General features: G+C 31.8%; 2 protein-coding genes across 2 annotated transcripts in view; one reads left to right on the top strand and one right to left on the bottom strand.

Moving 5' to 3' along the window:
• LOC134722275 (protein virilizer homolog) overlaps positions 1–24,672 on the bottom strand; it is a 56,111-nt gene that overhangs the window by 6,647 nt on the left and 24,792 nt on the right. The window contains exons 17-33 of the mRNA XM_063585885.1: positions 23,205–23,319; positions 22,646–22,924; positions 22,021–22,135; positions 21,674–21,823; positions 21,007–21,150; positions 19,859–20,062; positions 19,351–19,436; positions 18,704–18,850; positions 17,224–17,392; positions 16,548–16,684; positions 15,828–16,027; positions 14,741–14,947; positions 13,645–13,750; positions 4,828–4,899; positions 3,657–3,817; positions 2,513–2,774; positions 1,539–1,746 (exon numbers count right to left, since the gene is read on the bottom strand). Of these exons, the coding sequence (XP_063441955.1) occupies positions 1,539–1,746; positions 2,513–2,774; positions 3,657–3,817; positions 4,828–4,899; positions 13,645–13,750; positions 14,741–14,947; positions 15,828–16,027; positions 16,548–16,684; positions 17,224–17,392; positions 18,704–18,850; positions 19,351–19,436; positions 19,859–20,062; positions 21,007–21,150; positions 21,674–21,823; positions 22,021–22,135; positions 22,646–22,924; positions 23,205–23,319 (2,762 nt within the window). The remainder of the gene's footprint in view (positions 1–1,538; positions 1,747–2,512; positions 2,775–3,656; positions 3,818–4,827; positions 4,900–13,644; positions 13,751–14,740; positions 14,948–15,827; positions 16,028–16,547; positions 16,685–17,223; positions 17,393–18,703; positions 18,851–19,350; positions 19,437–19,858; positions 20,063–21,006; positions 21,151–21,673; positions 21,824–22,020; positions 22,136–22,645; positions 22,925–23,204; positions 23,320–24,672) is intronic.
• On the top strand, positions 6,154–12,160 carry LOC134720626 (lachesin-like). The gene is made up of 7 exons (XM_063582988.1): positions 6,154–6,463; positions 6,707–6,816; positions 7,527–7,785; positions 8,686–8,843; positions 9,285–9,486; positions 10,783–11,016; positions 11,893–12,160. Exons 1-7 carry the CDS (start codon positions 6,403–6,405, stop codon positions 12,027–12,029), a joined length of 1,161 nt encoding a protein of 386 aa, XP_063439058.1. The 5' UTR covers positions 6,154–6,402; the 3' UTR covers positions 12,030–12,160.

Genomic DNA, 24,672 nt, shown 5'->3' on the forward strand with positions numbered 1-24,672 from the left:
AGAGATATGTCTTGCTTTTTTGTAATTTCGATGATGCAAATGATGCAAATGATGAAATTAAAATATCAATACTTTAACATGCAAATATTTAAAGTCAATGAACCATGACTGGAAATACATGGCTAAACAAACTCCATGGAAATGAGATGTGCCAATGCTAATACAACTGTATACCAAATACCATTGACTTAAGTAGTTCCCTTTAAACAAACCTAAACACAAACTAATACATGTAAACTAAGCAAAAGTTTCAAAGTCAATAGACCATAACTGAGGGGGCGTGGTCAAATAAACTCCATGGTTATGAGATATGCTGATGCTTATTCAACTGCATTCCAAATATCATTGACGATCTACCCCTAGTGGTTATCCATAAACCAACCTAATCACAAACTATTACATGAAAACTAAGCAAAAGTTTCAAAGTCAATAGTTCTTGACTGATGGGGCAGAGACAACAATTCTCCATGGAAATGAGATATGCCAATGTTTATACAACTACATACCAATTATCATAAACTTACCACTAGTGGTTCCCCATAAACTGACCTAATCACAAACTATTACATGAAAACTAAGCAAAAGTTTCAAAGTCAATAGACCATTACTGAGGGGGCGGTGCCAAATAATTTCCATGGTAATGAGATGTGCCAATGCTAATACAACTGCATACCAAACACCTTTGAGCTACCACTAGTGGTTCACCATAAACTAGACCTAATCACAAACTAATATATTGTTGACATTGCCGTCGCCGTCAACAGCATACCAAGAAGTCCAAACATTTTTTGGATGGGTAGTTAGGGCAAGGTGTTTAAGTTGACAAACATCAATTCTGACTATGCAGTTTAAACATTAAAATGTAAGCTTCAATATAGAAAAAGAATAATAAAAAACAAAATGATGCAGCTTTAATATCAGGATTTGGGCCTTTGGCGTAAGAAAAACATTTAAACTTCTGAAAATATCCATAATTCTATTGAAGTCAAAGGGTGAACATTTTTTTGGAAAGTATCTATCAATAAGATGGTGAAATATATGAAAATGTATGTATATATATGAATATGTATGTAAATATATATATTTATACAAAAAACATGCAAATGTTCAAAAATAAATAATTACTACTTCTAAACTTGTGACACATCCAGCCAAATATATTCTTTTGAGAAATCAAATGAAGTACATGTATAATCATTATCAGTTAGAATAAATAGAAAAAAAGCAAACTGGGTAGGAAACAAAGAAAGCACAGAATTTGTTAAGCCCAATAAATTCAGTGTTTAAAATAAGGCCAAAAAAATAATACATGTGTTTGCGCTAATGTGCTGAAAATGAAATAGGGAAGGTAGGTAGGAAGGCAATATCATTTTTTTTAGCTGATTACCTTTAGGGGAATCCGTCTGACTTTAACAGTGCTTAATCCAAAATGGCATTTAAAGCTTAGGGTAGGTAGGGTCAGCAGAAACACTAGTATTATTATTTTTTTGGCCTAAGCAAGTTAAATAAAATTGGTTACAGACTACACTGATTTATACCTGAGTCTGTTTCCTTTTCATTCTCCTTTTTCTCAAAATAAAACTTAACCCCTGTTTTGGCAGTTTTGGCTGGATGAGTCACATAAATGGATATTGTGGGATTACTTGTTTTCTTATCCTGTACTGTTTCAGGTTCTCGTAGCATCTTCATTAAGGCTGTCATACTGTCCAGTAAACTCTTCATTGCCTCATCCTCCTTGGCAAATTCCTACACAAATCACAAATTTTATTCATGTCAATTTAGTTTCTGCTTTAAATTTAAAATTTTAATTCTTTTCTTTTAGTTATGATTATGATTTATTTTCTAAAATTAACAAATCTTAAAGTTATAGATATATATGTGTACAATGTATAAGAAAATCAAATTTCTTTCAATTTCTCAACCTTGATGCAATTTCTCAACCTTGATGTCAACAAGGCCATAATAAAAAGACATGAATTAGGATTACAGTCTCTCTTTAAAGAAGATTGTAACAGACAAGCTAATCTTATTCAATTTCCTATGAAAGCGAAAATATGAAATATATATATATGAAAAAAGTATAATCCTATTAATGTTATATAATGCCATCACAGATTAAATTTTGTATTTAAAATTAGTTTATACATCTTGTATATGCACAACATGCATTTTGAAATATGAAATTTATGGTATTTTCAAAATGATCAATGATTAATATAAGTATTCTTCAAGTGTTGAAAGAATACATAAGTAGTTTTACACATTGTCTACTAGTTTTACACATTGTGTACTTTACCTCTAGTACTTTTACACATTGTGTTCTTTCCCTCTTTTGCTTTTACACATTGTGTATTGTCTATTTACCTCTAGTACCTTTACACATTATGTACTTTTCTAAACCTCTAGCTGCTTTACAGATGTCTACTAGTTTTACACACTGTGTACTTCACCTCTAGTTATTTTACACATTGTGTACTTTACCTCTAGTACTTTAACACATTGTGTACTTTACCTCTAAGAGTTTTTCCAAATCTAATAATGGATGATTTTCCATGCTTGGATTCCATGACAACACTTGGTGAAGTTCTTTCTGAGATAATGTATAAGTTCTTGTCACAGTAATTCCTGCCATGGGACTCTCCACAGAGACAAGCAGACGTAAGAATTCCAGTAACGTGGATAAAGTTAATAAACAATCAGAACTGTCTTTACTGAACGTTGTATTTATTCTAACCATTAGACGTCCTAAAGCAGTGGTCTTCTGTTCTAAAACCCTGATAAATACACAATAAATATATACTGAATGATGTATGCTGCGGTCATTGCTTTATTTATAATGGTACTGCTGGAATTAAACTAAATTTGGAGCAAATTGTGTACAACCATCATTTAGAGCAAACTCTTTATCATCTTGAATGCAAAGCATATTCGTGCACATCCTTCATTTGGAGCAAATACTTGCACTTCATAAATTTAGATAAAAATTTTGTACATCCTACATTTAAGGAAAATTCTTAGCCTTATGTCGTAAATACAATCCTGTTCCCTTTTCACGAATGTAACATACCGAATTAGACTATTAACCAGGTTTGTAATAACACGAGCAACACAATGATTGTCACATGTGGAGCAAGATCTGGTTACCTTTCTGTAGCACCTGAGATCACACCCAATATTTGGTGGGGTTTGTGTTGCTTAGTCTTTAGTTTTCTATGTTGTGTCTTCTGTACTATTATTTGTCTGTTTGTCTTTTCATTTTCAGCCATGGCGTTGTCAGTTTATTTTCGATCTATGAGTTTGACTGTCCCTCTGGTATCTTTCGCCCATTTTTTATACAGCCTACATTTAGAGCATACACTTATACATCTTACATTAAGAGCAACTACTGGTACATCTTAAATTTAGAGCAAGTTCTTGCACATCTTACATTTATAGAAAATCCTTGTTCATCTTACAGTTAGAGCAAATTCATGTACATCAAATCTTTAGAGCAAATTCTTTTACATCCTACATTTATGGAAAATTCTTATACATCCTCCATTTAAAGCAAATACTTGTACATCCTTTATAAAGAGCTAATTCTTGGTCATCATACATTTACAGCAAGTCCTTATACATCCTACATTTAGAGCCAATTTTTATACATCCCTACTTACTTTTTTAAGAAGTAAAATCCATAATCATGATCTGTTAACATGACAAGGGTCTTAACACACGGTAGAATTGAGGCGTAATTGTGATCAGCACTTCCCATATGGTCAAGTAAAGCTGTTGTTATCATTACCATATCACTAGGCTGTGGCAGGGAATATGCAATCTGCAAAGAAACGTAATGCAAATGGATTTTTATCTAAATTGGCTGACATAGTTTAGTTTATCAGCCCATAGACATAATTTAGTCATGTGACCGTGACATCATCCATGTTTTTTTCATGGTTTACTCTGGTTTAAAATGGAATTTAGAATTAAATTATAAGAAATAACTGTAATATTTTTTCTGTCTATTCGAAATAACATAAAAAATGTGGTGCACACTTTAAAATAACCCGCTACACGCGTTTTTCAGTGTGCACCACATTTTTTATGTTATTTTTAAATAGACAGAAAAAATATTACAGTCATTCCTTAAATAATACATTTCATGTCTGATATTGTTTGATAGATTTTTGTATGTTGATCAGATATCCAATCAAAACATATACTATCATTTTAAGATATCTTGCACTGTTTGGATAATATCTGGACATAAGTCTTCAGCTTTTGTAAGGTGTGAGTTTTTATCATTCAATGTTCCTTTAAGTGTCTTTGTCTCTGTCGATTTGTGAATTTCTTTCTTTCTAGTCGATTCAATATTGATTACAAGCACATAATTTTCAATATCTTGATTGTACAATTGTGAATTTATTACTCTGTAACAGTTAATAAACCAACAAATTTTACCATTACTTTGATAAGCTTCTTTACTCTGCAGAAATCGTGGAGCTTTTTCCATAAGAATTGTATGGCTAGCAATCATAAGACTTTTTCAACTGAACAGTAAGTTCTACTGCTGTGGATTCTTTTATTTTTGTGGGTATCAATTTTCGTGGATTGATGAAAACCAGCATTTTCGTGGATATTAGATTTCATGGTTTTGCCAATCTCTGTATACAAAGCCTATAGAGAATTTATTATTCGTTTAACATTTGAATTCTTGGCTCACCTTCACCCACATAAACCACGAAAATTGGTATCCAACGAATAATAATGAATCCACAGTATACTAAATTAGCTAGTGTTAAAAAATTTCACTAGCAGGTTATGACCTATTACATTAAGTTTACTCACCTGTTTGTCGGTGAATTCACTACTTCCTGTCAACATGGAAACTTCAACATCACATAAACTTTGGATTATTGACTGAAAAATTAAATTTTAGCTTTAGCAATTAAAAAATAAAGAAAGGAAAATAACTATAAATTTCAAACTGTGTTCAAAACAACAACCTTTTTAACTATGCCAGAACTGACAATATAAAAAGAAGATGCGGTGTGATTGCCAATAAGACAACTATTCACTAGAGACCAAATGAATTTCGTTTGTCCTACATTAAAGGGAAGTCCATCCCTCCACAAAACCAATTACATCCAATTTATATTTTTGAAGTTCATATTTGAGCTCAAAATGAACATTAGAACTGAGAATACACTTCAAAATAAATGTCAATAAAAGTTGACCTCCAAATGTATGGAGAGCCATGGAGCCAAATAACTTGCATCACTTTATCAAACAAGCACCACTTAAAATAAAAAGAAATATAACAAACATTCCATACAGACTCTATCCTGGTGTACAAAGTTTTGGTTGTATTTTCAGTTCTATATTTCAAAATTCTGCTTTATATTATCTATCTGTAATGTTCGGTTTTTTTCTTCAAATTTTCATTAATAATGGCTTCTTTCATTTTCAATTGTTCTTCTTTTTAATTTTTTTTTTTCAAAATTGTTTTAATTCCTTCATCTGATTCTATGTATTATTTACGCCTGGCCGATAAATTTGAACCAGTTAATAGATATAAGATGTACTACAGATCCTGACTAGACTATGCGATTTTCGCTTATGTCATATTTTTGTCAATAAATCTATAGCTGGCACAAAACATGCAATAGGCAGCAGATTTTGCTGGTTGATGGGTCTTATTGAGAACACTGCCAAAATAAATTGAGAACACCTGATTTGAAAAATGCAAAAACTTTGTTTTCCCTATCTTTATAAATAAGAAGATGTGGTATGAGTGCCAATCAGACAACTCTCCTTCCAAGCCACAATGTATAGAAAGTAAAAAGTTATAGATCAAAGTACAGCATTCAACATGAGGCCTGGGCTCACACCGAACAGAAAGCTATAAAGGGCCCCAAAATGACTAGTATAAAACAATTCAAACTGGAAAACCCACAGTCTAATCTATATTACTGATTATATCTTTAACAATAAATTGGAACAAACTTCATATATTAAAACAGGAAAAGGGGAAAGACAATCCAAGGTCAATTTAGAAAAGAAGGAAGACACATTTGTTTTTTGTTGATTTAATATGTAGTATAAATCGTAATTAGGGAGGAAATAACATGTCCTGTTTGAAGGATGTAAAAAACTTGTATTATTTAAAAAAAAATACATTGTTTTGATCAGAGACATTTTTTCTTTTGACGTAGCAATAGTGCTCTGATACATTCAGGTTTTACATTTAAAAGAGGCTTGTTGTATTGGTGATAATACATAAATCAATCATTTACCTGATTACCTGTGTAATCACATGACCAAATAAGCGACAAATTAAACCAGAGAGTGTTTACCTGTGGCAGTGGCACGAAAAAGGAAATAAGTTGAAATCAAAATTTTACTGAATTCAATTAGCCCGAAATGTTAATCAGAATGACAAATGTGTTATCTGCAGTGGTTCTTTCTTCAATATTTTGCTCAGGTGAGTATTTTCAATTACTTTTTTTCCTGAAACAGCGTGGTAAAACCAAAGTGTCCAAATTAAAACATAACATAGATGAGATCTCTCATCCAAAGTCACACCCATATGGGATAATACTTGGACAAATAAAATATTCATGTATAGTCCCCAATTATTTAACAAGTTGATTGGAGAGACGGCCTAATCATACTTATACATGTTCTTAATGTATTTAATTAAAAATCTCATTTTTTTTCCCTACAGTTTATGCTGCAAGACCAGAAATAGTGGATGATATTTTACCAGAGGTTAAAAAACAAGGTCAAACAGCATATCTGAATTGTTCTGTTATAAATTTACAGTCTCCAGCACAGGTACATCTACATATAATCTCCTAGTAAGATTGCAAAACTTATCCAAAAATAAACATGGGGTTTCTATACCTATAGTATAAGTTTTATAGAAATTTGGCAAGAATTGTAGGTGTGAGAGCACTTACAAGATTGGACTGATGGATACACGGACAGATGTTTCCCGAAAAGCGTTATGCAGGGGACATAAAAATAGTCATGGTAGATATGATTGATGGTCAAGGACTATAAAATTTACTATTAAGAATACTAAAAATTTAGCTAGCTAGGCCAGTTCGATATCTATTTCAGCTACATGTTTATTTGGCTATTTAAACTGAAAATAGCACTAATTGAAAAATCAACAATTTGACCCTTTTCCAAACATGGCATATTCAGTCGGGGTCAAATATTGTGGCTGGAGAAGAGAGATTCATCATTGTATTTAAAATTTTTGTATGATTTTGATACTGATTTATCATACTGTGGATTCAATTGTTTTCATCCGTACCAATTTCGTGGATTAAGGAAAACTTGCTTGTTCTTGGATATCTAATTTCATGGTTTTTGGGGAACTCTTGCATACAAGCCTATAGAAAATTTGTCATCCCTCAAAGATTCAAATTCATGGTTCACCTTTACCCACAAATCCACTAAAAAAGGTATCCAAGAATTAAAATGAATCCACTGTTTACTCTTATCCATTTTATCAGTATTAATTTATGTTTAAACAGTTGCAATGGCTAAAACAGACCACACCAACTGGTGAACCAAAACACATTTCCTCAAATGAAACTGTTCTTATTGATGAAGTTGTTGAAGGACAAAGGAAATATGATGTGGTGAAATACGGATCAAACGATAGCGACATATACCAACTGATTGTTGGATCATTAACGGAGACTGATGCAGGGAATTATACATGTCAGATCTATCTTCCAAATCAGAATTCCACGGAATGGCCTCGGGAGTCTGGGAGTTTAACTGTGCAAAGTAAGTTGTAACAGGTGATTAAAGTTTGCCATGACATTGGTTGACATCATTTTAACCCATGCAGTGATACATACATACACATATATACTTCGTCGACTAAACAATTATAATTTTTTGGTCATATATAATGTGAAAAAAGGAGGTTTATAATGTTTTTATAATATAAAAATAATATAAAATTGTCCAGGGTAACTATACATGTACGTTGTCTCAAAATATAAAATTAATATCATAAATTTATCCAAATCTTAGAAAAAGGTAGGATAAGAGACTATGCCAAGCATTACTATCCTATTTGGAGCTGGGTACAATTAAAATTTTTGATTTTAGATGAAGTATGATGGTTCTTTTTATTTAGGAACTCTCAAAATTTATTTTTAACAGACCTATTCAAAATATGGAAAAATCAGTATGTAAAAATTATTCTGGAACTCTCAAAGATTTTTTGTGAATAGACCTATTCAAAATTTGAAAAAAATCAGTATTTAAAAAAAATTCTATTGTTTAATAATAATATGATTAAGGGAAAAGGACAATAAGGTTTACTTAATTTATCAAAAAATGTCAAATGGCAATAATTTTGTTCTAATATTGGTCTATTTTAAAGGCCTTATTACTAGGTTTCACAATCTTTTCATAAGAGTACATCCTAGGCTTCAAACTCAGAAGATTTTGGATATCTTGTTAAAAATAAGACGACTTTGTGTGCATTTTTCAGACTTAAAAGCTTGAAGAAACCCTTGGCCTAAACCTTTGATACAAAATGTTTTGATGTATGTGAAATATTTACATTAAAACTGAGATCAGATGGCACAGAATTTTTAAATCATTTTGTTTTTTTAAAAATCAACAACAAAAATCTTAAATTAAAATTGATTTTTGTCTTCACAAATTTTCCAGTTCCTCCTACTATAAAAGCTGGACATCCTGCCGATATAACCGTACAGGAAGGACAAAATGTCACACTGGTTTGTGAAGCTAATGGAAATCCTGCCCCAAATATAACATGGAGAAGAGGAGATGGATTCCCACTGCCTAATGGTGGATTCCAACAAAGGGTAAGGCAAAACAAAAATATATTTGCTTCTCATGCCAGCTGCACTGACCATGTAAATGGGTTCATTCTAGATCTGTTTTATTTCATATTGTATGTTGAAAATAAAATTGAGAATGAAATAGGATTTTGAAAATGTATAACTTTGCCTTATAAGAACTGGGGGGAAAAGTTGGCACAAGACAGGATGGAAATAAATGTTCTGCAATATAAGACGCAGGATGCAAAAGTGTACAAAAGTACCAATAAACTTTTTCATGTGGAACATGAAAATAAATGATCATTCTGGAAAAAATCCTCTAGACCACACACCCCATCTGGAGCAGCAACTAGTCTTTCCCTTCACAGTTATAACAAGAGGATGAAAGAATAGAAAGCACATTTACCAATTCTGCTTCAGAAGTATTTATGCATCAAACGATAAATATAATTACATCACTTTCAGGGTGGTACCTACGACATAAACCAAATCCAGGCTACAGATCGTGGACAGTTTATTTGCATCGCTGATAACAATGTTAAACCACCAGCATCCTTCACAGTACAGCTTGAAGTCAGATTCGCTCCTTACTGTACACCTGTCCAGGATACCGTGGGTCAAGCACAGAATTTGAGGTTTCATGCAAAATTGGAGTGCTTGGTAGCAGGTAAGCTTTTAGGTTCAAGTAGGGTATAAGGGTAGATAGTTCTGGTGGAATGAACATTTAATGAGTAAAACGGTATTACTAATTAGGTAAATCGGTATGAATTATGATTAAATAGTTCATTAAAGTAGGACATATTGGATCTTTTTTATGACTGTTAAGTTTAGTGTTTTAAAAATATACTAGTCGGCAGGTCGGCACTTCTTAAATATTAGTATATAATATGTATATTTAATGGTCGGCAGGTCGGCACTTATTAAAAATTTGGAAAATATGTTTTTATGACGTAGTAATACCTTTATATTTAGTGGTCGGCAGTTCAGCACTTATTAAAAGTTTTGACTTCCGACCTGCGGATCTTATTTACTTACTTACTTAGTTTTCTCGTTTGTATTGTTTTACATTGTCAAATTGGGGCCTTTTATAGCTGACTATGCGGTATGGGCTTTGCTCATTGTTGAAGGCCATACGGTGACCTATAGTTGTTAATGTCTGTGTCATTTTGGTCTCTTGTGGACAGTTGTCTCATTGGCAATCATACCACATCTTCTTTTTTAATATTGTTAGCAAACATAGATGAATAAGTGCCTACTGCTGACATGCCAACCTTACTTTTAACCATATGTAGACCAATAAGTGCCTACTGCAGACCTGCCGACCTTTCTTTTAAACATACATAGATAAATAAATGATATTAATTCCAATTTCTCTTTTATGTATTTTTCTTACTGTTAAAATTTATCAGTATTTACTTACTGTTACAAATCAAAACATGTTTCCTTATTTTTATATACTTTCAAAATTGAATGTCTCAGCAGAATCTACCGTATAATGAGTTATTTTCCTGGTGTAAAATTTATTGAACAAAGGTATATGAAATATTTTGGCGGTTATTATTTTGGCGAATTCAAAAGTTTTATCAATACCTTTGCATGTACACTTTTCAATTGGCAGAATTTGGTTTCGGGAGTTTGTTCTATCTGCGGAAATCAACGAAAATTTACACCTCGCGAAAATAACCCGCTATACAGTACTTTCAAAATTGAATATCTCAGCAGAATCTATATTATGTCTATAAAAAAATTTGACCTCGTTGAACCTTTAAATTCTTGGTTCATCTTTACCCATGAATTCCACAAAAATAGGTATCCCAGGAATAATAATGAATCACAGAATATTTTTAGACATACTAGTATAAATATTGACCTTTATTTTAAATTGATTTTTCTACTGTCATCGGAAATTTCAAGGATAATATGCCATTATTGTGGTTCATATATGTATATTTTTTATACTTAGCTAATCCTAGAGCAGAAGTTGTATGGTACAAAGAAAACAAAGCAACACAAGAAAAAGAACAAATTCAGGACAATGACAAATACAAATTAGAACAACAAGATGATCAGAGATTGAAAGCTGATGAAAAATGGTACACACTTGAAATAAAAAATGTACAAGGAAATGATTATGGAGATTATTATTGTACAGGCAAAAACAAATATGGAGAAGGTCAAGCTCAATTTCAACTTTTTGGTATGTATATTATGTATCATAAGCTGTCATTGTTCTGCTTTTGGTCATTACCTAGGAAATGTTCAGTGTGTGTGTTTTGTGCATCATAGATATTTATTATGAATATTCTTAAATTTGAAAATAGTGTAAAGGACAGTATTCTATTAGGGCCTTGTTTATCTTTACTTTGAATTTTGGAGAGTAAAGATCAGGGTTTCCCCTGGGTCAATTTCATTTTTCTCCACCTCATTCGCCAAAAAATATATTTTTGTCGCTCTAATTTATTTATGCCAAGTATTACATAAACAGTTGTTTAAAATTTTCCTTCTTTCTAACAAAAACCAAATTCAGTGTGCAGCATTGTTATATATAATTTTATATATCTATCTTTTAAATCGACATTGTAATAAATAGACACTCATTTATAACAAACATTTATTTTCTAAAAGATACTGTAAAATTACAATATAGACCATAAAATCATATTTCTTTTGTTTTGGGAACTCAGGATTAAATCTTCAATACAATAAGTCTATCACATACATCCCAAATAGTTGAAGGATAAAGTCAGAGGTTTTTCTTACTTTTAAAAATTTTTCTTTTCTGGGCTATAGTTAAAAAAAAAGTTGACAATAATTTCTATTGTTACAAGTTCAAGGTGAATTCCCAGTTTATTGCCTGATCTGGGGGAAGTCAGAATCCCAAAAATATTTAACAAGATGGACGAAGTTAAACAGTTATATTTCTTACCCTAATTAAGAGTTTCGTTTGTCACACTTTTCAGAACTTTAAAAACTGTCAAAAATTATGATTGATGTTGATAAAATACATGTAGTTACCAGAAAAATTAAATATTAAGATACAACTTTAAAGCATACTTTTTATTTGATATTTTAGAAACTATGGAATGTCAAGGACCGAACTGTCCATCTGTCGCAGCCGGGAAGGCGCCATCTACCTATAAAGTTTCCATGGTTGTATTTATGATTGGACTCATCACTAGCTTCAGTATCAATAAGTGCTTACAAAGATGAAATTTCTGTCAATAAACATTTCATGTAAAACTGAAGCAAAAAACAAGCATAATACTTGCATTAATACAAAATGTAGACAAGGCAATAAACCTATCTTGTTAATAATAACATTGAAATTTATTTACAACACATGTATATATTCATCAAATTTGTGCCATATATTATTTTTGCAGTTATCTCCCATGCTTATTGATTTTAAATCTTTAAGGAACCAGTTCTATTTTTTAAATTGAGAATGTAAATGGGGAATGTGTCAAAGAGACAACAACCAAACCAAAATGCAGACAACATAATCAATAAAGTCCAAAATTAAAGAAAGGAATTTATAAAACGACTCTGGTAAGTTTTGACTCTTGTCAAACTTCATAAACACCATAAAATAAGTATATATTTAGGAATAAGTATTTGAGGCTTATTTTTTGCTGGCAAATGCAGTTGCCATTGATATAGTTTAACTTTGAGTTAATTCAATTAACAGGTAGATTTCTATTATTGGACTTACCAAATTTAAACAAAACAAAATTTAGTACAAGCAAGTCTGAATAAAACTCCTAACTAAATTATAGTGATGAATTAAACAGAACTTCAATGTCGTTTGATCACTGATGGAGAGTTGACTCATTTGCAATCATGCCATATCTTCTTATATTTATATTAAACAAACGAAAACAACATTCTATTAGTCCAGCAATCAGGAAAACAAGCTTTATGAAAGACTTTTTACAAAGGAAGATAACTCTACCTCAAATTTCAACACTATTGAAAAGTATCTATTACAGTACATATATCTGAAGGGTGATTGACTGCTTATAATTTAAAAGTTACAAATGATAAATTTCTTTTTCAATATCAATTACACTTCAAAGAAAAGACATTTGATATTCAGTTAAAAACATTGTTGAAAAAGTATCTCTTGGTTTCCCTGTCGGAAATTTAAGTATTTCTTCTAGTGATAGACTTCATTTGTATTTCCCGGCACCACATTTTTTACGTTAATTAGAATAGACAGAAAAAATATTACAGTCATTTCTTATAATTTGATTCTAAATTCCATTTTAAACCGGAGTAAATCATGAAAAAACATTGATGACTTCACGGTCACATGACAAAGCAATGTCAGCCAATCAGAAGATGCGTTACATCCCAAATTAAATTATTCATTATGAACAAGAATGTGTCCATAGTAACCAGATGTCCCACTGGCACTATCATTTTCTATGTTCAGTGGACGGTCAAAAATCTACTTTGGCATTAAAAGTATAAGGATCATATCATAGTGAGCATGTGTTCTAATTTTCAAGTTCATTGGATTCAACTTCATCAAAAACTATCTTGACCAAACACTTTAACCTGAAGCTGACGAACGAATGAACAGACGGTTACACAAACGTACGGACACACAGACCTAAAACATAATGCCCGTAAATGGGGACATAAAATATTATTACTAAAAATCTGTTCTGAACACTTGGAATTTGATATAAATTATGCTTACATGCAATGGTTGAACATCCTAACCATCCTGGTGGTAGATTTACAAGACAGAACTATTTTTAAATGGTAAGGTTAAAGATTCTTACCATTTATAATACAGTTATATTCATAGTGTACTTACAACAATACATTCTTGAGCTTGTACATGAGGAAGCCTGTCACATACTGAATTTAAGATTTCCAAGAACTGGGTTAATAGCTCTCCATACTTCTCATCAGAGCCAGTTCTGAAAACAGTCCACATAATTTGATAATATTTTTTATGTTTTGTGTTTGATTATTAATAAAAGTAAAATAGTGAATTAAATTTCTCTTTTAGCAGCCAGTTTGGTTCAGTTTTGTCGAAATAAGAAAAGAAACATTGCTTGTGAATTATTTCACTTGCAAGTGAATAATTTGACCTAATTAAATTCATATTCATATGAAGTTCATTTGAACCTCTTAGTTAGAGATAGGTTCCTTATGGAATAGGCGTGGTTGGCTAGTAAAAGGAAAAGAATGTCAAGATTGAAAGAGACAAAAGGGTAAATCATTTGATTGACAGCTGATTCGATCTACAAAAACTCATTATTGTATAGGTAAAAATGTTTATTAGCATATTATTTTAACCTATAATATGAAATCATGAAGACCTATAAAAATCGAAATTCACCAGTTCCCTATCTATTAATATCAATGTTTATGTTTACATTGGAAGATATTAATGTTGACAGTCATCGGAAGGTCACCTTGATGGTAAACTAGATGGCGTCTAGACTAAAATACACACGAAATTCTGACACATAATTTCTAGTTTATGTATCGTAAATTGTTTATTTGCGACTTTTTTTATTTGAATATACATTTTAGTATGTTATAAATCAATATAAGAATTAGAGTCAAATAAAAGATTGTGGGGCCTTTTTACTGAAGAAACTATAGTTCATTGTTTTCCTAGATTTGACAATATATTAAGCGATTTTCTAACATTGTTTCTGTATGAATATAAAAGAAGATCAAAATATAATATATTGATAACGATTTATATGTGATATTTTTCTATTCGGCGAAAGTCACAAAAATTAGTTGGGTTTACAGTATTAAGTCACCTAAAAAAGTAAAACCAGTCTAGCTTTCTGTGTAATTCTTGCTAGATTGTAGAAAATAAAGTAAGGACAATGATTTAAACTGAAAGATGAGAGCAAAATGTATCAGTATAATAGAAATGGTCAACAAACCCTGCTTTCAGCATCAGATGTAGTGTGGCACATTTTATAGGTGGATGTGCCAATACAAATGCCAGTAAGTTCAGCATTTTACTAGCATAAGGGGAGGCAACCCTTTCAATTCTACTTTCTTGCGTTCCACCTTCCTCTGCCCCTTCTACTGGAAAAGGTTTAGCTCCCAGTGTGTCAAAACTCACAACTACCATATCCAACACACACCTATTAAAAGAAATAAAAGGCAATGTGATTATATTTATCAGTAATAAATAATTTCATGATCTCATAATATGCTTTTACTACAAGTTCAGAGCTAAACCTGAAGCATTCTGAAACTGAAATATTTCTTTTCCCCTTTAAACAAAATTGCAAAATAGTGGAGAGACCGAAAACATTGGCTTTTTCAGTTATTGGAATATGTACACAGCTTTGCAGATTAGAAGGATTATCAAGAAAGTGATAAAGACAAGAGGCTGAAACATCTTGTAAATTGGTTTTATAACTACAAAATTGTCAAATTTGTTCTCAGTAGCAAAATTTACACAATAATATTTAATTTGTAAAATATACAGGTGTTCCTTAGCTGATTCTCTAAGAGGCTTGTAGATCTGCAATTAAGTTTTAACAAACATTTCTTTGAACCTGATGCAATGGACAAAATGTAGATGTTGCTAAAACTTACTTTGTTACCATGGTAGCAGCAGAAGCTGGTTAATCAGCCAATGGCCAAGAGACATGTCTAAGAACTTGTTGTAATGGCTGACAAGTAGATAAGGCTAAAACTTACTTTGTTACCATGGTAGCAGCAGAAGCTGATAGATCAGACAACTGCCAACAGACACGTCTAAGAACTTGTTGTAATGGCTGATAAGTAGATAAGGCTAAGACTTACTTTGTTACCATGGTAGCAGCAGAAGCTGATAGATCAGACAACTGCCAACAGACACGTCTGAGGACCTGTTGTAATGGCTGACAAGTAGATAAGGCTAAGACTTACTTTGTTACCATGGTAGCTGCAGAAGCTGATAGATCAGACAACTGCCAACAGACACGTCTAAGAACCTGTTGTAATGGCTGACAAGTAGATAAGGTTAAGACTTACTTTGTTACCATGGTAGCAGCAGAAGCTGATAGATCAGACAACTGCCAACAGACACGTCTAAGAACCTGTTGTAATGGCTGACAAGTAGATGTTGCTAAGATCCTGATCATCTCTTGTATCTGTGGTGAGAGCGAGTGAAGATGAGCACTCCACAACTTCCTGGTATTCACTGCTAAGCTTATCTCTTCTTCTGTTAGCTTCTAAAATAACAAACACAAGACTATCTCTGTTAGCTTCTGAAATAACAAACACAAGACTATCTCTGTTAGCTTCTGAAATAACAAACACAAGACTATCTCTGTTAGCTTCTGAAATAACAAAAACAAGACTATCTCTGTTAGCTTCTGAAAGAACAAACACAAGACTATCTCTGTTAGCTTCTGAAATATCAAACACAAGACTATCTCTGTTAGCTTCTGAAATAACAAACACAAGACTATCTTTTAGAATACTTGATTTTGGCAAAATCTGCTAACAAGCTAAAAGAAAATTATTTCGCTTAAACTCATAGGTCATCTATTCCCAGAAAATCCACAAAAATATGTACGTACCCTACAAACAATAATGAATCCTCCATAGATATCGTTTATTATTCCTTCAAAATCTCAATTAATTTCCACAATTGTTAGTGAACTTTGAAATGATGTCTTTAAACAAAAGTTGAATGTATAAAATTCCTCACAATGGACCTGATAAGAAGATTCACAAATCATGTCTTACCTCTTCTGTCTGGAGAGGTAAAGGCAAGGGAAGTAATTCTGAAATCATCAACAGACCACTCAGATAGGTATATGGTGCCTTTGTCGTGTACTTAATCAGTTCTTTCATAGTCTTGGTCCAAAGACTCTCAGTTAGTGCTACAAAAAAAAAGAACAAATTATAAATTAATACAAGACAGCCTATTGAATATTTGATCAAGAGAGAGAAATGATAAAGCATACTTCTACCTAACATATTTCATTGTACAAAAATTTACCAAACACATTTAAGTCAGAAAATCTTTGTGTTTGAATATCAAAGATATGCCAATAAAACAGCAATCCAAAAGGAAAATAATAACACCAAAAAGACATGGTCAACATGATGTAAAATATTACTGTTTGGCTCAGAAGATATAGATTCCATTTTAAACAAGATCTTAAATGAGGAATTACATGGTGTGTCACAATGCGTTCTCAGAGGAGTTGCACTCACAATGTCTTAATGTCACAATACTAAAATCAAATTGTCCCATAACTCCTGCAAAAATCATTAAAAGTAAGAAAAAGGTTTCTGTCAAATGGTCTCTTAGTATTGATGTGGCTAGTACAGTCAGGAGAAAATCATTACCCTATACCTGCTATTCAACGCATTTGGAAAAACAGAAAGTGTGAGCAAATATAATGGATTTACTTACCTTCATCAGTGTCCTTAGCTGTAATAACAGGCTGTGTGTAGGCCAATAATGTCCCAATCACATTTTTCTGTATCTGGTGGATATCCTCAATAAAGTATGATGATAAGGGAACAGAACACATGATTGTATGTAGTTCAAATAGAACTGAGAGGCTGGTAAGGTCTTTAAACTAGAAAATATACAAAGTATCTCTTAAAATAAATAAATTTGATCAATTTCCTAAATATTACACTATCAAGCATCCAAAAAATATATAATGGTGATAACATAATAATTTGTTTATTAAGACAATTTTGATTGAATTGTTTTGATCAGGTAAATTTACATTTTACCTTCTAAAAATGCTATTTGCAATGTCTGGTGACATTTCCAATGATCTAAAATTTTACAAAAGACTGTGCCATGTCTGCAATTGCTTCTGCACAGCAAAAGTGTATGGTGACTACCAAAAATTAGGCCATTAACCAGTAAAATACATTTTTTTTTTTTTTTTCAAATGCAATTTCCTGATCAGCCTTCAGTGATTATTATAAGTAATCTATGTTCATATCCATACATATGGACATTTTAACACACTGAGGTGCAGCAGACAGGTGTGCAGGGTACTGAAGGGTGTTAAAATATCAATATCTATGGATATGAACGTAGATAACAAATTTATTGAGAAATTCGACCACCAAGTTTTACAAGAAACCAACTTTTTTTCATTTTTTATTGATATTTGGGAATTTGACATATTTTGAACAAGGTTGGTGGACCCTGCAGGTAGACAAATATAAGAAATTTTTAATGTAGAGAGAAAGAAACTGAAATGGGTTGAATTTGGCACTCAATGAATGAATGACCCGTTTTAAGAGAGCTATATCTCTTGCACTTTAAAGACACCCTTGTAGATTTCGAAAAAGAGTAGGCTAATGCCACTACAAGGCAGCACTCGCACCCGCAAAGTGATTAATATAAGTTGCAAAACTTGTTTCCCAATCCACTATAAATAAATATGTTTAAACTAATGTTGTGAGATTTACATCATTAACGACATGAAATCAATGTGGGTCATTTGCATAGCTAGGTCAGTAGTCCCATTCATTGACAATGTGGCAGCATAGTGATGCATTTGGTCCAAATGAGCGTAAATGATTTGGAAATTGTGCATGAAGTTCCCCTTAATGTAATGGGTGTTTGCGAGGATATGGGTAAGCAACATCCAACGGCTTAAGATTTTGTAACGATGTGCGTGAACCAATCAAAATCTATGAAATATACTTAGCAAAGGATAATAGCCAACTTTCACAAACCTTGTTTGAATAGTCAAGACATGTAACATTTATTGATTAAATGACATTTAATACCACTTTTAGCACTGTTGGACTTTTTTGACAGCCACTTTTTATTGGTAGAGGAAGCCAGAGTGCCCAGAAAGAACCTCCTCCATTGGTTAACATTTAATATAGTTTGTAGCATAATTATAAATATTACTTACCTCCCCTCCTCTGGATGATATCAGGAAACACAAAGTAGACTTGACAATTTCTAGACAAGGTTTAACAACAGCCAGATAATAAGTCATATTTTCTGAACTCTGTGGACATCCCTGCTGCCATTTTCTGATCAATATATCATTCACTTTCTGGAACAAATAAAACCAGATTTAATGTTATGGTTCTTTAAAAATACCTGTATCAGTTAAACATGTGAAATTACATTTACCTAACCTAATAATGACTTCACAGTTCAACTAGCAAGCAAGCTAACCAAAGATATGACTATTACTTGCACACTTAATGCAATTTGATAGCAAATTGATATATCATCTTAGTAAATAGATATATAGCCTTCAGAATTAAAAGGTCAGTTTATCCCTTTCAACAATAGTATATGATTAAGGCATAAAAGAGCCCTATAGTATGACCCAAGTTAAATGCATTAAAACGATTTATTTAATATCTGTGAATGCTTAAAATATTTTGGGTCTTTTGGTTTTTTAATTGTTCATTAGATTACATGGTAGTTATTTTGTGATACAAAAAAGGCTCATGATAATAACTGGACACTGTCTGTGTTTTCACCTAAAAATCCTTGAGTACAGACAAACATGTGCCAATTAAGTAAAATGCATTGTAATCTTACCTGTAGAATTGTTATAAAGATAGGGAAAGCATCTTCTCCATAAACATCAAGTAAAGCATACTTATATTTTATTTCTTCTGGGACATCTAAAAGCATTTACAATACATCTCACTATATACCAAAATATTGAAGAATGAAATAAGATACATTAAATAAATATTGTACAATGACAGAAACTTTCCTGGTTTGTTGTAAATGAAATGAAAATTTAATATGTATTTATAAATGTTTATCATTAAGAAACCCCTTCATACAAAAAGTAGAAGAAAAACAATGATAGAATTGTCTGCCTATCAATTTTGATATACATATCTTTTCATGTTGTTTTTTGGGGGGGAGGGAGATTAAATTCATGTTTGTACTGGTTGGGTTGTTTTTTAATTTTATTTGAGTAAATTCTTTTCATTCAATCATTAATGGTCATGTTTCTTTTTTTTTATTAAAAATTCTTCCCACATGGAATACAACAGTTGTAAGTGGGTGTGTTATATTTTGTACATGAACCTACCCTCGGGGTACTCTGTTTCTTTAGGTATGGTCATATGTCTCAGTATTCTACATGTAGTTATGAGTGGGCGTGGTATTTTCTGCATTCCTTCGACCACCTGTTTTAGTTGTTGTACAGCAGACGACACACCATCATAATTGTAAGATGTAATGTATTTGATTGGAGCCAACCATTCCTGGAGTTCTAAAAGTTTACTACTATAATCTACAAAGACAAAGTCATAAATATCAACAGGCTTTCTGTAAACTTTGATCAAAAATGAAGTTGACTCGAAACTAAGGAATAAAACAAACTTCCCTAAAAAAGACACCTTTATGTCTAAAAAAAAGAAAAAAAGATAAGAAAGAAGACAAATGCAGATTATCTTTTGGTAAATAGTGTTGAGGGCTAAATTAGATTGAGCATATTGTTTTTAATTGTTTTTTTTTAAAGTTTCTTCTTTATACATCTTGGTTTGAATGCATTCATTTAATGGTTTAACCCAATCACATACTGTGACTAGTCAGGTTATCTGGATCAAGTGTTGTCAGGTGATGTTTATCTTTTGTTTGTTTGCATATTTTCTGAAAAGAGTTTTTTCGTGGTTGGTGTGGTCTGTCATTTAAGTTTATTCCTATTCTTCTTTCATTTTTACTATATAAAAAAATTGTTGTCAATGGTTATATTCACTTTCTTCTCTCTATACAAAACAAATACTAATGTTACTTTTGTAAACTCAAATGAAAAAGTTATTCTAATCAAGACTTACTACAATGATTTCATTTATTAATGAACTGTGAATTGCAACATCACTATCAATCCTAACATAATCATTAATTTTGTAAAACAGTCTATCTAACAAAAATGTGTCCATAGTACATGGATGCCCCACTTACACTATCATTTTTTATGTTTAGTGGATTTGAAATTTGGGTCAAACCGCCAATTTGGCATTAAAACAAGAAAGATCATATCTTGGAAACATATATAAATTTCAAGTTCATTGGACTTCAACTTCATCAAAATCTACTTTGACCAAAAGCTTTAACCTGAAGCGGGACAGACAGGTAAACAAAAGAAGGGAGGAATAAATGAGCGGAAGCACAGACCAAAAACATTAAGCCCATAAATGGGGCATAAAAATACTGATGTATAGTTTTTGACAGTACCTGCTTCACAAATCTGTACAAGTCTGTTACTAAACTTCTCCAGTAACCCAACATCACACGAGTTCCTGATCACCAACAGAAGTAACTGTAAACTATAACTGGCACACACACTCTTCTTTAACTTAGCATCTCTCTCTTCAATTCCTATAACGTAAACAAAAGTATATGTTTAGACAATTGTTGTCATCAAATTATTGTTTTCAATGAATATTTGCTCTGTTTTTGTCTATGTTAAATACCAGTACCAAAATAGTATCTAATGTACACACATTTTTCAATGGTTTTTAACCCATTAAATCCTTTCACAGCCATGACATTTTTTTAATATTCAAATTTTCTCTTATGTTTTTAAAATTAAGAAAGAATAATGTATGCATTGTCGGGCTGCACATTCCACATTCCACATTTAAAGTATCGGAAACATTAAGTATGTGGCTGACAGATCCAAATACGATTCACACATAAGAGCTCATCACTGCACAGTCTTTGTCCAAATATAAAGTTATTTTATTCAACAGGTCAGGAAAAATGTGTTTAATATCTATTTAAAGAGACTACTCTATTTTAACCAATAAACATCTAAATTAAGCTTAAATAAAGATCATATTTTCAATGGGCTATCTATATTTCAACCAGAACCCTACCACATATCTTTTTCTAATCTTACCAGTAAGTTCAATGAATGGTAATAAAGATTTGATATTATAATCAGCACTAAACACTCTGACAAGGGCGTCTCTTCCCACAGCTGTTACTGTCATGGTATATAAGTTATGTAGTGTGGCCAAAGCTCCACTGTCATCAAGCTCAGTATCCTCTGTAATTAAAAGAATTATCGGTAATTTGTATATTTTCCTTTTGATCTTACTGCCTTATATTTTCGAGTATTGAGATTTTTCAATGTTTTAACCTTGATAGCTCTGACTAAAATGTTTAAAACCATTCCATAGGTGGTTGATATGTAAAGCAATCAATTTTCTATAGAACTTAAACAAAATTCAGGAAGTTAATTACCTTTATTATGGAACTCATTAAGTTGATCTATGTATTGAAGTGTCTGTAGATGATGTATCACCTCTACTCCAAATATCTGTAGTGGGTTGTCATCCGAATCATCACGGCCATAATCCTACAATCACCAATACAAATACAATTAACACAGAACTTAAACTGGCCTTCATTTACATTATGAAACTCTACCTATGTCAGACTATACTCATGTAAACCTTATTGTATACCTAGTACTAACACTAGCCCTAGAAACTAAGCTGAAACTTAATCCTAATGTACATTTTTATGAAAAATCAAACTTTATAAAAATGTTTTATTTTGTTATTCAATGCCTGTTTGGTTTACAATGTAAGTCTTCTTATAAATTGTGGAAACATTGTACAAGATCTTTAAAACCTCTTACTCCTTTAGTTTTAAGTTTTGGTTGATGCTGTTGATGTTGGATTGCTGTCTTATTTATAATTTAGTTTTCATTTTCTTAAATACTTTGATATCGTGTCTTAACAATAAAATTGAGAAAGGAAATGGCATGAATGGGGGATGTGTCAAAGAGACAACATCCCAACCAAAGAGCATCTTTGAGCTCCCCTTTTTATTCTGCCATATCATTTAGTACACATATACTTACTGGTCCATGAATCAGGAATTTAACAATACTGTTCGTGACCTCTGTCTGAGAGCTGAGATACAACAGTCCATGATGAGTGTGTAGAAATAACTGCAACAGATTTATAATGGAGGACAAAATTATAGGATGGTTCCCTGTAACAGGTGAAGAAATAAGAACCAGTAGACTCTGTAGCAGGTGACATTTGTTGGCATAGTGATACAGATTAGGATACGGATCACTGATTGGCTCAGCTACTTCAAACATGGTCTTCCCTGGCAATCCTCTCTTTGGCTGGGACTGAAACAAAACAAAAAAACTTTTTCAAACTCTGATGTGTACACTGATGTTTTAAATTTATCTTTTAACATGCAAAAACTTATATATTTGTTATGAGAACCTTTCCCCAACCTTAAAAAAAAAGAAAAATCATGTGAGATTGTAGCTTTAAAGTAATGGCTTATTGACACTTTTTTCAATTTTAAAGTAAATTTGCTACCAGCTTTCATGTCTATAATTCCAAATGTGGTGAAAAAGAATAGAATTAAATATATGTATGTCTGTTAACACTCATACTTACAATTAAATGCGGTGCTATAGAGAAGACTTTAGTTATGTCAGCTATGGTTTTGATCATCTCCTGACAGTCCTCATTACTTATGTTGTCATCTTTGCTGATATCAATACTTATAACCCTATCACAGAAAAAAGAAAGAAATTTTAACAAGTTAAAAAGTTTACAATACAGTTGTTAGACTAATTGTTCAGTTTATTGGATTATTGCTAATCCACATATATTTACTTAAAGGGGACACACAATTTTCAAAGAACTACTAACAGATTTCACATGTATAAAGTTGAATTCCAAAGACAGTGAGACACTTTATTGATTCTAAGTTTCTTACTGAGGGTGTGTCAGAATAATTTTTAATGCACAAGTTCCATGTTTTTTGAGAGAGAAAAACAACATCAGGTATTCTCCAGATTTAAAACAAGAATGTGTCCCCAGTACACGAATGCCCCACTTGCTCTATAATTTTCTATGTTTAGTGGACCACGCCATTGGGGTAAAAACTCTAATTTTGGCATTAAAATTAGAAAGATCATATCATAGGGAACATGTGTACTAAGTTTGAAGTCGATTGGACTTAATCTTCATCAAAAACTACCTTTACCAAAAACTTTAACCTGAAGCGGGACAGACGGACAAACAGATGAACGAACAGACCGACACACAGGCCAGAAAACATAATGCTCCTCTACTATCGATGATTTCCTGGTTTTGACAAATTATGCAAACAAGCCTTATGAAAATTTGTATTTCATTTAACCTTAAAATTTGTGGTTAACCATTAACTGTAGAATCCTTTAAGGTAGCACAATACAAAGATTTTTTTTCTTCCAATCACTAACATTTGAAATGCTGTAACTTTCTTATGAATGCATAGAAAATAATAAAAGAGGTACATATAGATAGATAAAAGATTAATCTTTTAAATGAATGTAATATTTTTATTATTGAATCATTATGTAATCAATTATTATGTAATAAGTGGCAAAATCTGGGTAAGGTCACTTGAATGAATTTAGCTCTTTCATCTCTTTAACTATACAGAAAATTTTAACGAAATCTTAATCAACACATCATGGGCTTCAAAAGGGTGTCTCAGATTGTCTCTATGGTATTCTATTCTCTCATAAATCTCCAATTAGTGAAACATCATTACCACATAAAAGAAGATAATGTTTAATTAGGTGTAAAATTTGTTCTATACATTCTATCTGAAATCTGAGACACCCTTTTGTAGATAATGGCCATAGGAACAACATATAATAAAATCAAGCCTCTAGGGATACCTATGCAGAAGCTAATTTCATTTGAAAGTGGAAATTTGGGGAAAAAATATTTTAGACACCGTTAACAATATAATTGGTTACATAATTGTTGCATAATGCTAACATTGCATTAATTTGAAAGAGTAATCTGTAAGCTATCCAAAACTACCACTTTTATAAATTTTCAAGCATTATTAAGAAAGTTACAGCTT

The sequence above is a fragment of the Mytilus trossulus genome, chromosome 6 (genome assembly GCF_036588685.1).
Source record: "Mytilus trossulus isolate FHL-02 chromosome 6, PNRI_Mtr1.1.1.hap1, whole genome shotgun sequence".
Classification (NCBI taxonomy): domain Eukaryota; kingdom Metazoa; phylum Mollusca; class Bivalvia; order Mytilida; family Mytilidae; genus Mytilus; species Mytilus trossulus.

Coding starts and splice junctions, on each gene's coding strand:
- LOC134720626 (XM_063582988.1), top strand. CDS start 6,403: ATGTTAATCAGAATGACAAATGTGTTATCTGCAGTGGTTCTTTCTTCA. Junction 7,786..8,685: donor TGGGAGTTTAACTGTGCAAA/GTAAGTTGTAAC, acceptor CAAATTTTCCAG/TTCCTCCTACTATAAAAGCT. Junction 11,017..11,892: donor AGCTCAATTTCAACTTTTTG/GTATGTATATTA, acceptor TTGATATTTTAG/AAACTATGGAATGTCAAGGA.